We start from the raw sequence: 15,124 nt of genomic DNA, 5'->3' as shown, positions 1-15,124 counted from the left end.
GAGTTAAAAACATCCTGAATTGAATATGAGAAGATAGCAAAGCTAAGAAATCAAAGTTTTTCAACCAAAAAGAATAACAGACAATGAAAGTATCCCACAATGGTAAAAGTTACAAGAATACATACACACACACATATATAGATATACACACATATGTACATATATAGTTAATAGTATATATTTATGTTCTTATTCTAATTTTAGTTTCTTTTAAAAATGTTTTCTATACTTAATATTTCTTATTAAATAGGCATATATATTCATATGCTGGCAATATATGTATATGGATATAAACCTGCACACATATACATATATCCATGTGAAAACATATGTATATAGATGCATTTCCATGTAATAATGAGAAAGATCATGAATATAAAACATTTTGAAAGGAAACCCATTTTACAATAAAAACAACAAACTATTAAATATCTGGGAATTGCTTCATGCACACTTTCCCCTAAGAAAAGAGAAAATGACAATTATTAAAGAATAATGGCTGAAAGAAAGGAAGACTAGTAGGTATAGTTCAATTCAAGGTTCATGGAAGGGTCATACTAATGTAGACACAATAATACTACTCCCCCAAATATGCAACATATTACATTCAATTCTATTAAACTCCTCTTGACTCTATACCTCAATAATAGATAAATACATAGATAGATATTGAGTGATATAGTTAGATATGATTAGATAGTAGATAGATTATATATGTATATATGTATATGTGTGTATATATATATATATATATATATAGCATATTTTATAAATTATACAGAGATCAGAGTACTCTACAATGTGGACAACACTGTCTAATTACCTAGTACTAGTTCCCTTTGTTCTTGCTGGGGAGACAAACACTAGAAGACATAGGTAGTAATATTAGGCTAGATTGCCCAGTCAATAGAACTCTGAACCTGGAGACAGGAAGACCTGAGTTAAAATCTGACCTCAGATACTAACTGGCTATGTGACCCCTGGCAATTCACTTAACCTCTTTCTGTCTCAGGTTTGTCATCTGTAAAATGAGGATTATAATAACACTTATATCACTGATCTCACAGGGCTGTTGTGAGAATAAAATGAGATTATATGTGCAAAGTGCTTTGCAGTTCTTAAGTTACTAAATAAATGCAAGCTTTTATTAGACAGTGACATAAGGACCCAGTCATCTTGAGATATGCCCACCCCTTAATTTTAGTACTTAAAAAAGGAAGTTTCCAGTAACTGGATTTTTCCACTTGCTTTATATGATTAAATAAATTGGTAAAATGACAATACATGAACAGAATCTTACTAACAAATGAAATCATTTGTAATCAAGATGTATCAACATTTAGAAAGGCTTAGCAATGTGAGAGTAAAACCATTGAATTCTGAGTCAGAAAACTTGAATTTAAGTGCTGTTCTAGCAAAATACCAGTTGTGTGACCTTAAGGAAGTCATTTGGCTAATGCTGACTCATTATCTCACTGGTAAGATCAATGTAGTGGACTTGATTAACTCTGAGGTCTCTTTAAGGTCTATATCTCATGCCACACTTTTTCTGTGAGCCTCAGAGTAGCCTCTCATACACCTGTGCTGAATGAGTTGTTATTCAGTCATTACATCAAGGCTCATAGTGAAAGCCAGCAATGGTTTTTAGAACATTTGTTTTCTTCTCTTGAATATGTTTTTGTTCCACACTTTCTTCATGGCATTTTTCATTTCTGAATTCTTCAAAGTGTATATCAAAGGATTAAACATGGGAGCAATGATTGTGTAAAACAGAGCCCAAACTTTATCCTCCTGGAATGTGGTGTCTGGTCTAACATAAATGAAGAGGGAAGGCCCAAAGAACAAGACTACCACAGTGATATGGGAACCACATGTGGATAGAGCTTTTTGGCAGCTCTCTGAAGAATGTGCCCACAGGGTATATAAGATCACCCCATATGAAGCCATAAGGACCATGAAAACCACCAGTGCCATCATCCCTGAATTGGCTATTACTAAAAGGCCAAACCTGTGGGTATCAGTGCAGGCAAGTTTCAGCAATGGATAAATGTCACAAAAATAGTGATCAATCTCACTGGGGCCACAGAAGGGCAAGAGAACAGCAAGGAGAAACTGTGCAAATGAATGCAGAAACCCCCCGCCACAAGCAGCCAAGACCAATGCATTGCACTTTTCCCTGCTCATGATAGCCATGTAGTGGAGAGGTTTGCAAATGGCCACATATCGGTCATAGGCCATCTCTGTGAGTATGAAGACCTCCACCCCTCCAAAGAAGTGCATAGTGAAAAGCTGGATCAAACAATTAGTATAGGAAATACTCTTCCTTTCAGCAAGCATATCACTGATGAGTTTAGGGGTCACCGTGGAGGTATAGCAAATATCCATAAAGGACAAGCAAGTCAGGAAAAAGTACATGGGTTTTTCCAGGAGCTGGCTGCATGTGACAGAGATGATGACAATCAAATTTCCCATCAAAATAGCCATGTAACAAAATAAGAAAATGACAAAGCACAGAATATAAACCTGGTTATTCTGAGAAAGCCCCAAGAGAATAAATTCAGTGACATTATTCTTTTTATTCATCTTAAAAAAAATAGAAGATGGTCAGTCGTTATCTGAAAAAAAAATTAACATAAAACATTATCAGAAATGCTATATCAGTATTGTGTGAATTACATTATGGAAAAAAGGCTCACAAATAAAACATTGACATCCATAGAATGGGTAATTTGATGTATCACTTAAATATTCCATGTGCAGTGCATTTGGGAGATTTATGAAATAGCAATGATTTCTGATCATTTAACTGACAGGATCACAGAATGTCAGAATTGGAAGGAATGGCTGATATCATCAAATCTAAACCACAACTGAGCAAGAATTTGCTTTGTTGTCAAGTGGCATTTTAGTTGCTTCTTGGATATTTCCTGTATCAGGAAACATAGAACCTTTTGAGTTAGATCAAGTAAATTCTCAGGAGTATGGATAATATTAAAATGTCATAAAAATTAATCAACAAAATGCATTCATATGTGAAAGCAATCTCCTGTTAAAGAAGTAATGGTCTAAGAGTAAAGATTGAGGTTTTTTGCTTGCTTGTTCTTTTTTTACACTTGGTCAAAGCAGGGATTTGTTTTACTTCACTAGGTGAGCTTGTAATTCATTTTATGTTTTTACTTTCTCAATGGGGATTGAGGAGGAAGATGAAAGGAAGATAATGAAGGTCCAAAAATAAAATAAAATTGAGTTGAAAAAAGTAAAATAAAATCAAACAAGATATTCACTAAGTTCTTAGCTTAGCTCAAGCTAACAAGGGATATTCTCTCTCTCTCTCTGTCTCTCTCTCTCCATCTGTCTCTACACACACACACACACACACACACACGTATATAAGAGTATATGTATGTGTATATATGTGATTTACTACATCTAACCCTTATTAGCTTGTTTTGTTTTGTTTTGTTCATAAGGTCAATGAGAAAGTCATCTAAAATGATAGCACCTCTTTTTCCACATTGGAAAGGAAGGAAAATAATACTTACCTCACCCGGTCACTGTGAGTTTCAAATAAAATAAGGTTTGAATCATAGATATTGATTCATTTTTTTTTCAGTCCACAGGATCTCAGAATTGGCAGACACTTTATCAAGATTATGCACTTTATAAGTAAAATTCACTCCTATAATATTTCTGATAAGTGCTCCTTCAGCTCCCTCCAGCCCAGTGATAAAGTGGTCACTACTTTCAGAATCAGATCAAATTCAGTAGTATGCAGATTAATTATTATAACAGTTATATGCAATACAATAGTAAATCCAATCAAGTAAGTATTATAATTGCTATTTTGGATGATTCTTTGGTTTTTATATGTTTTCAACTTTATCTATTATTTTGCTCAAATCAGTAGGAGATAGAAAAATAGTACAAACAAGGCTACTCCCTGTGAGTCAGAAATCTGGAATATTGTATTTAGTGGAAGTGTGGTACAACTAAAAGAATATAAAACAAGGAAAAAAGATAAGACAAAAAAATTAGTAGTTAAGAGCTAAGTCTAAAGTCTTTGGTATCATTTACACAAGATGTAAATTCTGCCTATACTCTGTAGTCTTCTCTGGGAAAGTAGGTTGTACGGTGGACAGAGTGCTAGTCCTGAAATCAGAAGGCTTTCTTCCTGAGTTCAAATCTGGCCTCAGACACTTAACTAGTTGTGTGTCCCTGGACAAGTCATTTAACCCTGTTTGCCTCAGTTTCCTCATCTGTAAAATGATCTACAGGAGGCAATGACAAATCACTGCAATATCTTTGCCAAGAAAACTCCAAATGAAGTGATGAAGAGTTGGATATGACTAAAATGACTGAACGGCAATATACTCCACTCTATTCTACTTTAAGCAATGTTTGCATATGTTTGTGTTCTTTTTTTTAAAGCTATTTGTTTATTTATATATTTATTAATTCATTCATTATTTATTTATCTATTTCATATTTATTTTTCATCCAGATGGCAAGTCCCTCCTCCATCACATTCTGCCTTTGTGACTCTGAGCAACTTTTAAAATTAGAGGTGTTAGACAAATTATCATAGGTTGAGAGAATATTCTTATTTAAGAGTTTGCTATATTAATTAAATCACAGTTCTCATCTCTTTATATATACTAGCAGTTATGGAAGCATAAATCCTCATCTGGAATTTTTATTATCATTTTTAAAACCACTGTATATGTTTAACATCTAATGTACTTTGTATTGGATAAATTTCAAAGTTGGATGGAACCCTTAACTGATAATCTGATGCAGCTTGTACATGAAAAAAGAATATTCTGTAACAACATCCTCAACAAACTGTCATCTAACTTTCATTAATGACTTTGCTTGAGGAAGAACTCACTTTTTCCCAATGCAATCCATTCCATTTAGATATACTTCTGTTTATTAGCATGTAATGATTTTCCTTCAGACATCAAGTCGAGCTTTGCTTCTTTGCAACTGCCCCTCATTACTCTTACTTCTGTCATTTGAGTTCAAACAAAGTAAGTTTAATCTCTTCCAGGAAACAACACTTCAAGTACTTAAACATAACTATGATCTAGAAATGCCCTGAGGAAACATTGCAGATTTTCAAATTCTTGCTATGTCATGGAATTCACCTTCTTGAATTCATAGATATAGAGTACCCTAAAGATACTAGTGGTCTATGAAATTAGATAGGAAAAATTGCAACATTATTTTCACTAACCTAAATGACATTAATAAGTTTCTTTGATTATGAATTTAAGTAACATACATGATTGTGATAAAGGATTTATAGGTTTCCTGACTACCAAATTGGTCCAGGACACAAAACCTCAAGAATTTCTATATTTATGAAAATCTTCACTTTATAGAAGACAGAGTAGAACATGAGGGAAATGACTTTTCTGAAGTTATAGGGTGAGTGGATGATACTCGGTGTCCTAACTTCTTGGTCAGTGTTCTCCTTTTTTTGTCCATTAAGCTTAATTCTTGAACTCTAAGTTACCCCCTTTCAAGTAATCCTTAGAATGTACCTTGCTAAGGCATTATGATGTAATGAAAGGGACATTATATATGGAGCTTGAAGACTGCTATTAAAATTCTAGTTCTGTTATTTACTACCTGTATGAATTTGGGGAAATTATTTAATCTCTTTGAGTCTCAGTTTCCTTATCTAAAAAGAGGGGATTGAATCAAACATTTTCTAGGGTACATTCTAGTTCTAAATCCTATTATATTGAGACTGAGTACCCTCACCCCCCTAAAAATAAATCATATTCCATTTCATTAAAGAAAATCATTTTACCATTTTACAATCAAATAACAACGTTCACTGTTGTGGGGAAGAAAAAAGAAAAAAAAGTAAGAAATAAAATAGGAAAAGGTTTAAAAACTTACATATATCATTAGCATCCAACATATCTTTCAGGTGTGATTTCCTGTGAAATTACTCAGCACAATCTGAACTACCAATCTAGTCATCAGCTCTTTACAAGGCACTCTTCAATTAGACAAAATCACCAAATATTTCTATCTATCCACCAATCTAAGAAGGAAGACTATGTTGTGTGTGTTTTTGCCAGTTGGTGTCCTCAAATGCCATTGCTTTTTCCTATAAGTATATCATTTGGGCCAGCAACAGAGGTGTTTCCAATTTCCCTTCTATCCTACAATCTTATCAATATTTATATAGAGGGATACTCTATGGAGCAATCATTCCTGAAATGAGTAAATCTCTAATGTCAGAGCATTTAGGGGATTGGGAAATTGTTCTTCCAGCAGTCCTAGTTAGGTTGTGGTGGAAGTGGGGGCATTTGCTTCAAATTTCAATATTGTAAAAATCATTTTATGGTGGACATTCAGAAAGAAGACAAAGTAGTAAGGGAAAAGATTTTAGAGCTCATTAAATCATCTTTCCCCTGTTCTACAGTTGAGGAAACAGAGCCTCAGAGAAATAAATAAACTTGTCAAAAACTGCCTGGCTGGAGATTGATGAACTATGGTTATATGTGTATTTTAAGTCATCAAGTCTGTTGTTGCTGTTGTTGGTTTTATATTTAGGAATCTGTGGATCGTCTCAAAAGGATTTTGAGACTGTATCTTTGAATTTGAAATTTTGTGCTGTATCAGATCTTAAGTGCAAAGAATCAAGTCAATTTGGGGAAAATTATTTTAGAATGAAGAGGAAAAAAATGAATTCCATGCCTTTTACTATAGATTCATTGTGATATGTATGTAGACTCTACCAAGTAAGAACTGGATAAAGGCTTAGTACAAGCCTGCTCCGGAGAAGACAGCACCAAGTGTTATATTTACCAGTAGGTTGTAAAGACCTGAAGGATAGGACCTAAGGCTTTTTTTTTTGTCCCATAAATGATAGCAACAGCATTTTCTGTAGAATAAACTTTAAATCATTTCTGAGGAAATTATTCTTTTTTTCTCTCAAGCACCTATAAAATAGTTGATAATGTTTTTCTTCCTGCCTCAAGCTTCTCTCCACTACAATAAATTTTTCACTCACCTGTCAAAGTTTAATACTGATCATGTCACCTCTTCTCTTCTCCCATCCAATAAAGTCTAACTGCTCCCTATTGCTCACCAGAATCAAAACTGTTCATATCTGTCTTAGAAGCAAAAACATGAGAGATTTCTGAAGAGGAGGAGGTATAGAAGAAAATCTCCTCAGGTATTAACTACTAGTTATAGATGAAGATATATAAACAGAAATAAAAGAAGGAAAGCAGAATGACTTGAAACATTTCAGAAGAAAGGCTAGAGTACTAGAAAATGTGTGTGTGTGCCTTACAAAATCGTTTACTCTATCTAACAATGAATAGTAGAACACAAAGAAGAAATAGTTTATGTTGAGATGGATTTTCCATATGGCTTATATACTCTAATGACTTTCTAATCAGCAAGATAGTTACTGTCTCGGATGACACCCTTTATGCCAACCCACTCTTCCCACCACTTGCTGATCCTATCTACTCTTCCATCTTTCTATTTGAGCTTCCCTTCCTTTTTTTTCTAAATTTCTCCCCTTTCTCCTGATGAAGTTCTCCGACAGAGAGATCTATGAAATTTTCCTTCTTTATTAATATAATTATTAGGAGGAAGCTGTCCATGAATCATTTATTATGACTGTGGAAATGAGTTACATTTGCAACCATTTTTCTCTTTAAAGAATTTAGGGTGGCAGTGAGGGAAGGATTCTTTCAGTTAGCAGTACAAATCTTCTGTGTAAGATACTTTCTAATTCTTTTTTTATGTGGTTCCTCTTACTTATCACGAAGGCTTAGAAGTATTTTGGTTGCCAGTTGTAGGAGAAAAAACTGTATTTTAAAGAGATTAAATAATTATACCTAAATCACATTAGAAGTTATACAGTAGTTAATACTAGATGCTTATTTTTTCTTTTCTCTTTTACAAAACATTTTCAATCAACAATACTATATTTTCCCCCATCCTACTCCATCCCAAACTAGAATAAAAGAAAAAAAATCTACAAAAATATATAGACAAGGAAAACAAATTTCTGAATTCGCTATACACACATATACACATACATATATACATAATTCTATATATGCATGTAAAAGTATGTATATATCTGAAAATAAATGGTTATATGTATATATTCATCTGTATGTAACTGTTAGTAGGTGAGTAAGATATTTCCTCAGTAATCCTGAGGAATTGTGGTTGGTCATTACACTGATCAGATTTCCTAAGTCTTTCAAAGGTGATAGTCTTTATAGTATTTTTCTCATGGTATAGATTGTTCTATGGTTCTATTTGCTGCATCACACATAATTTCTTCAAAATCATTCTCAATTTCTTTGTCGTCCTCCCTTTTATCATTTCTTATATCACAAAACTAATCCATCACTTTTAAAGACAATCACTTGTTCACCCATTTGACAATTTATGGTCATGCCTTCACATTACCAGCTCAAAAGAGATAGAAATACTTTTGAACATTTTTAGAGTTGACTTTGCTTAAGACTATTCCCTTCCTTAATCTACCTTCACTCTAATTTCTTATTTATTTCTACCATTTTCCCTCTTATTTCCCTCTTAAGAGAGAGGTTGTTGTTGTTGTTGTTGTTGTTTTGGACTCAACTGTATGTTTGTATTCTACTTGCCTTTGTCTAGTTCAGATGAGAATGAGCCTTAAGTGTCACCCACTTCTATCCCTCCTCCATCTACTTGGTTTGCAGATACAGAGTTGTGAACTCTGATTATGTGAGAGAAATGTTCCTACCCTCAATTTCTTATCTCCTCCCCCCAGTGTATTCTTTGCCTTCTCACTTTTCATTCCTCTCTTCAGATCATCAAGACCTTCAAAACCTATCACAGGCCTTCTGTTAAATTTGATTCTCAATGACACCTGATGTTGATTGAGTTCAAAGGAGATAAATATAACATTTCCACATGTTTGGGTGGAAGTAGTTTATATTTGTTTAGTCCCTTATCATTTTTGTTCATATTTAACTTCTATGTTTCTTTTACCTCCTGTGATTGACTTCAAGATTCTATGCAACTCCATTTTTTTAATTAGAAATGCTCAGACATCCTCTATTTCATTAGAGGTCTATTTTCCCCCTGTAGGCTTTATTCATTTTTGTCCAGGTAAGTCATTCTTAATGGTAAGCCTATATCCTTTGCCTGTTGGAACATAATATCTCAAGATTCCTATTTCATCAGGGTTATGGTTGAAAAGTTTTGTGTGATCCTGACTTTGGCTTTTCTTTTTGTTCTTGAATTCTTTCTGGTTGGTTGCAGTATTTTTTCCCCTGTCAATCAAAACTTCTGAATTTGAACCTTAATGTTCTTAAGAGTCTTTATGTGGGGATTTCTTTGAGGAGATGATCACTATATTAATTTTTATTACTGGATATGAACTCAGGTCTTCCAGACTGAAAACTCAGTGCTCTAACCTCTGCGTCGTGTAGCTGCATCTTTAACTACTTCTTTTCTCATCAAAGTTACCAGAAAATACTACCAAATGCTTTGTCCTTTCATGTATCTCTAGTTGGGGCTGAGTTCACATGAAATTTCAGATATGTATACCAGTTTTATAACCCTTGAGAAGACACTTAATTTGCATCTGTCTCAGTTTTCTCTAATTCTATTACCTCTTTTTCTTCTCATTCTAAGTTTTTTTGTTTGTTTTTTGATAAGTATTAGGGGGAGCTTACTACTGACTTGGATACTTAAAAAAATGATTCAGTTCTCTATATATTTGAAAAACGCCTTTAAATAAAAGAATACTTCCAAGGAAGCAATGACAAGATGGAAAGCTTAGAATACAATGTGTAATATATGTGCTTCTCTGGACTCCTACCTCAGAGAAAAAGGAATATTTCTTGACCCTAAGTCTCCCTTGACACATTCCAGTGAATGAACACCACCCAGAAGAAGACCTCTTCCTATTCCAGGTGATGAAAGAACCATTCAATGCAGTACATATACATCATGCAACTCCTTTTTTAAGACACCATTTAAATAGATATCTGTCAGGAAAGACAGGCGAGGCAATAGTATAGACTTCATGACAAAATTTTTTTTTAATAAGATGACATCCTGAATGAATCAGCCTTGTCATCTGGAGGATTGTAATTTCTTCCGTATATACCTATACTTTTCACTGTTTTTGGTCCTATACTAATTGCTACACTATATATGAGGCTGCTTACTTTAGAACATATTGAGCAGTTTTTTTTACATATTCATTTAAAATTCCTTCAATATGGACATAATTAAGACAAGAAAAGGATTGAAACTTTTGGAGAGACTTGACTATGTGGCCTCCACACTTGTGGAGACTTAGATCAGTCAGGGATTGGGAAAGGCTTCTTAATGGGGGGGTGGGATTTTTAGCTGGGATGTGAACAAAAATCATGCACTAACCGTGGCTCTCTCAAAATTTGAGGCATTGAATCATTTAAGATTCAAGAGTGGAGGGGCAGCTAGGTGGTGTAGTGGATGGAGGTCCAGCCTTGCAGTCAGGAGGACCCGAGTTCAAATCCAGCCTTAGACACTTGACATTTACGAGCTGTGTGACCCTGGGAAAGTCACTTATCCCTGATTGCCTTACCAAAAATCCAAAAAAAAAACAAGATTCAAGAGTAGAAGAAGGGAGTTTTATCTAAAGTTTATAATTGCTTTATCACATTCTGCATCAACATAATGTTCTGGCGAAGGAAGCATTTCATGCAAATATGTTGTGGCATGTACTTATTAAGTGACTTAAATGTACAAGGTATCAGGCACTGAGGTTCAATAATTGCATATTTAAAATAAATAAATTTAATTGTGACCACTGACAGATATTGTTTGGGTAACCCTAGTTAAATCACTTAAACTCTAGGTGCTTTAGGCAACTTTAAGACAATAAACTTTAGAACAGTTGCCAATCTGACTTAGCAAGAGGACTTTTCTTTATGGAATTTTTCTATACAAAATCACAAAGACAGCACAACAACAAAGCACCAGTAACAAAAAAGCAACTATATCGCATCATATTGAGAAAAATTAATATTATATCATAATAATAAATAATTATTAATTTGTGGTCTATTCTTTTCTTCCAATTTCTGTGAAAATCCTACTCCTGTAGGGTCAGTCAGTCTCTGAAGGGCATGACTGACTGATAAGGTCACTCCTAGCACCCAAATCACATGTTGATTAACTAGGTTAGATGGGAATGCAAGCACAAGTAAATTCTGTCAAGAAGTATCAATGTTTCTCAAAAATACAGAATCAATTCAATTGAATTAAATTATCTTTGACAAGTGGCCTTTGCTCAGTTTCTTTACCACCTTTTCCAAGAAGGTGTTGGACCCTAGCTTGCTTTCTTCTTGTGTGAGAAAATACAATATTTCTCTATATCCCTTAACCACTTTCCACCACCCAGGAAAGAAGAAAAATCATTCACTGAATGGCAGAATTGGAAGGTTCTTTGAGAAGATCTAGCATGCATATGTGTGTATGTGTGTGTGTGTGTGTGTGTGTGTGTGTTTGATTTCTCTCTTTATTTTGCTTTATCTCTTTCACTATCTGTTTCTCATTCTGTCCCTGTTTGCTGTCTCTCTGTCTCCCTGTCTTTCTCTGTCTCTCTCCTTTTCTCTCTCTTACTCACTCTCACTCTCCTCCTCTCAGTCTTTCTATTAATATCTGCTCTCTATCTCTGTCTTTAATTTTCTCTCTCTGTCTCTACTTGTTTGCCTTTCCCCTTTCCTCTCTCTCTCTCTCTGTTTTCCCTTTGCGTCTGCCCTCTCTTCTTTGTTTCTCTATCTCTCTTTTTCTGTCTCTGTCTTCCTCTTTAATATAACGTGGTAAGCATGGTAGGCTTGGATTCAAAGGAACTAGATTAAACCTGTGCTTTTCTACTTCATAACTGTGGGAACTTAGACAATACTTCACCATTTAGAGACTCCACTTTCTCATCTGCAAAATGAGGGAAGCCATATAAGATTTCCCCTGAGGTTCCTTCCAACCTTGACTTCTCCCTCTCTTTCTCATTAATTAGCTGCAATTCTTCATTTACTGACCATTTAGTTCATGGGTGCTCTGGATGAACACAATTAAGTGATAGGACATAATATGAAAAATGCACAACAGTAATCTAGACTCAGTATCTCAAGTCATCTGAATAAAGTTAACTATAACCACAGTAAACTCACCCATCAGAATCAGTCCCAGGTGTCTGTAATCTTCTGTGGTCTACAGTACCTAGGAATAGAAACAAGGCTCTCGTAGACCACCAGGACTGGAAATGTTATTCTCTGTGTTGTGGCACCAATTTTTTGATTATGAAATTGCTTGTTAGAAAGATCTTTGCAGTTCTTCCCCCCCAAAAAAATTACAGCATGGAATCTAAAATTTTATTAACTAAAGTTGGATAATAGAAGATTATGCAAGTGAAGATCAAATTCTTGCAGATCCTGGCAAGCTTGAAGTACCAGAGTCTGAAATCAATGATTCAATATGTTATTTACCTAAGGGACAACCAAAGTAAGAATAGAAGGAAGAGAAATAAATAGAAGAGAACAAAAAGGAAGAGAGGGAGGAGGAGAGACCCTTACATGTAAAAGAATGGGAGTAACACAGATACAACTAGTACATATAAAAAGAGATTGATAAAATGTGAGAAAGTATGGACTGATGGAGAGGAAAGAGACAACACATCATTTCATTCTGCTCCACAAATCCAGTCTGACCAGGCTTCCTTACCAAAATTTCAGCTTCATTTGTCCCAAAGCTTAAATATATCCATATGCCACTCCAAGCATATGTTTTTCAGAAAAAAATGTCCCCACAGTGTTTTCTGAGATCTTTGTAAAATTATTTTCAGTATATTGTCAACTCAGTCAATTTCTGAGCTCAAATTGACATTACACTTTCATTTGTTTTTCAAGTCTTTCTTTTATGTTCTGTCTTCCTTCTTCCTTCTGCTAATTATTTAATGCCTTAGGTATCTATAATGAGTCATTGACTGTTAATTGATTGTGGGAGGGAGGCAGGCATAGGAAAAAGATAAAAATTATTTATTTTTATATTTTAAAAAATATTTTTCCATCTATTTATATTTGATATTCAAAAGGCATTCTCAAATCATTTTAGGATATCTTTCATCATACTGACTTTTAATACTTTAATATTCAATTTTCTCCTAAACATTGTTGCATTTTGTCTTTTGTCTATTTAATAATTTAGAATAAATATATACTATTTATTTGTCTCCCTTATTTTTCTTTACTAAATCAATGTATAAACTTTAGCTTTGTCATGATTAAGACTACATAGTTAACAAGTTTTGATATTAAGTTAACATCCTAATGGAGTAATACAAAAATCTTAAGGATTTTTTAAATTGTCACAAATTTTAAAGTTATGAATTTTTTTGAAACCACATGAATGAAGAGATTTTAGTAGTACGGTCAAGGATACTGGTTGAGCTACTTAATATTCAAAGAATTTCTAGGACTTAGGTGAATATATATATATATTCTTTGATTTTCCCAAATATAAAGGCATAGAATGATCCACTCTAGTAATGCCTTGTATATTTGAATAATCTGGGGATAAACTTTACATCTACCATGATGCTCATGATAATTTATCCTATTCTATGTGTTTTCAGATAAATTAGAATTCTCCTGGATATTTATCAAAATATTTGAAGCACATGGAAAATCAGAACAATGTCACAGAATTTGTTCTCTTGGCACCTTTCATGAACCAGGACCTCAAAATGATTTATTTTGTAATCTTCCTATCCTGCTATTTTGCAATTTTCCTGGAGAACTTTATCATCTTTATCACCATTACATGCAGCCATCTGATCCAACAATCCATGTACTATTTTCTATATCATTTGTCCTTAATTGATCAGGCATATACATCCACCATAGTCACTCAGCTCATCAGGGATTTAATTGCTAAAGAAAAAATCATATCCTTTATTAGTTGTATGACAGCTCTTTACTGCTCATTTCCTGGCTACTATTGAGATGTTTATCTTGGTGTCCATGGCCTTTGATCGCTATGTTGCCATCTGTAAACCCTTACACTACATGACCATAGTGAATCGACAGAGATGTAACACAATGATCCTGATGGCCTGGGGGGTGGCCTTTTGGCATGCCATTGCTCAGATGCTCATGGTAGCTAGGTTACCATTTTGTGGCCCTAATCAAATAGATCACTATGTATGTGATGTCACACCTTTCTTAAAACTTATCTGTGCAGACACACAAATTGCAAATATCTTAGTTATAGCTAATTCTGGGATGGTTGTATTAACTACCTTTCTTGTCTTGGTGGCATCTTACATTGTCATGTAGTACAATCTTAGAAAGCACTCATCAGAAGGTCGGTGCAAAGCCCTTTCCACTTGTGGCTCCCAGGTCATGGTTGTTGTTCTGTTTTTGTGCCCTGTATTTCCACCTATATTCAACGTCCCAGTGCCAGCAAAAATGATTAGGAGTTTTCCATGTTTTACACTGTCATTGGACCCATGCTGAACTCTCTCATCTAGACACTGAGAAATGCAGAGATGAAGAATGCCATGCAGAAGATGTGGTCAAACCAAATGTCATTGACATTTAAATAAAAAGATGGGTTTTAATTTTATTGTTTTCCTCCTTTATACCCTTGATGAAGAAATGGTAATTGTGTCAACAAAAACACATTAATGTGTATTCTTTTAAAAAAACATCCATCAAGTTCACGGTGAAAACCAGGCACATGTCCTCAACAACACTTTGTATAACTGTTGGTGTTTGGCACCAGGCTTTGTACACTTTAGTTACTTCACATATAGTGTACTATGGAAAGGATAAGCAGAAAGAATAACCTATCTTTTTTCTTCTCTCACATGACTCTTCATCCCAAATCCAGAACACGTTCCTCTTCTAAGAATGACAAAGAAATGAACTGTGCCATAGGGACAGGCTATGTCTCAACTGTGAAGAAATAAAAGTTTTTCTTTGATAGTTAAGTTCTTCAGTCAAATCCACAAGAATTGTGTCAGGCATGGTGCAAAGCACTTGAGATACAAATACATGTAAAAAGAAAGCTAGTCTTTGCCCTCAAGGAACTTATA

At 34.3% G+C, this 15,124-nt stretch overlaps 1 protein-coding gene and 1 pseudogene across 1 annotated transcript; one reads left to right on the top strand and one right to left on the bottom strand.

The window, feature by feature from the left end:
* Positions 1-1,644: 1,644 nt before the first annotated feature.
* LOC114041032 (olfactory receptor 4P4-like) lies at positions 1,645-2,583 on the bottom strand. Its single transcript, XM_027859233.1, has one exon. It carries the CDS (start codon positions 2,581-2,583, stop codon positions 1,645-1,647), a length of 939 nt encoding a protein of 312 aa, XP_027715034.1.
* An 11,122-nt stretch (positions 2,584-13,705) lies between these two features.
* Positions 13,706-14,632, top strand: LOC114040983 (annotated as a pseudogene).
* The last annotated feature ends 492 nt before the right edge of the window (positions 14,633-15,124 follow it).

This window comes from Vombatus ursinus, unplaced genomic scaffold, assembly GCF_900497805.2.
Source record: "Vombatus ursinus unplaced genomic scaffold, bare-nosed wombat genome assembly UNPS02014163.1, whole genome shotgun sequence".
In the NCBI taxonomy this organism is placed as follows: domain Eukaryota; kingdom Metazoa; phylum Chordata; class Mammalia; order Diprotodontia; family Vombatidae; genus Vombatus; species Vombatus ursinus.
The sequence above is the reverse complement of the archived record's forward strand: the minus strand, read 5'-3'. Positions and strand labels throughout refer to the sequence as shown.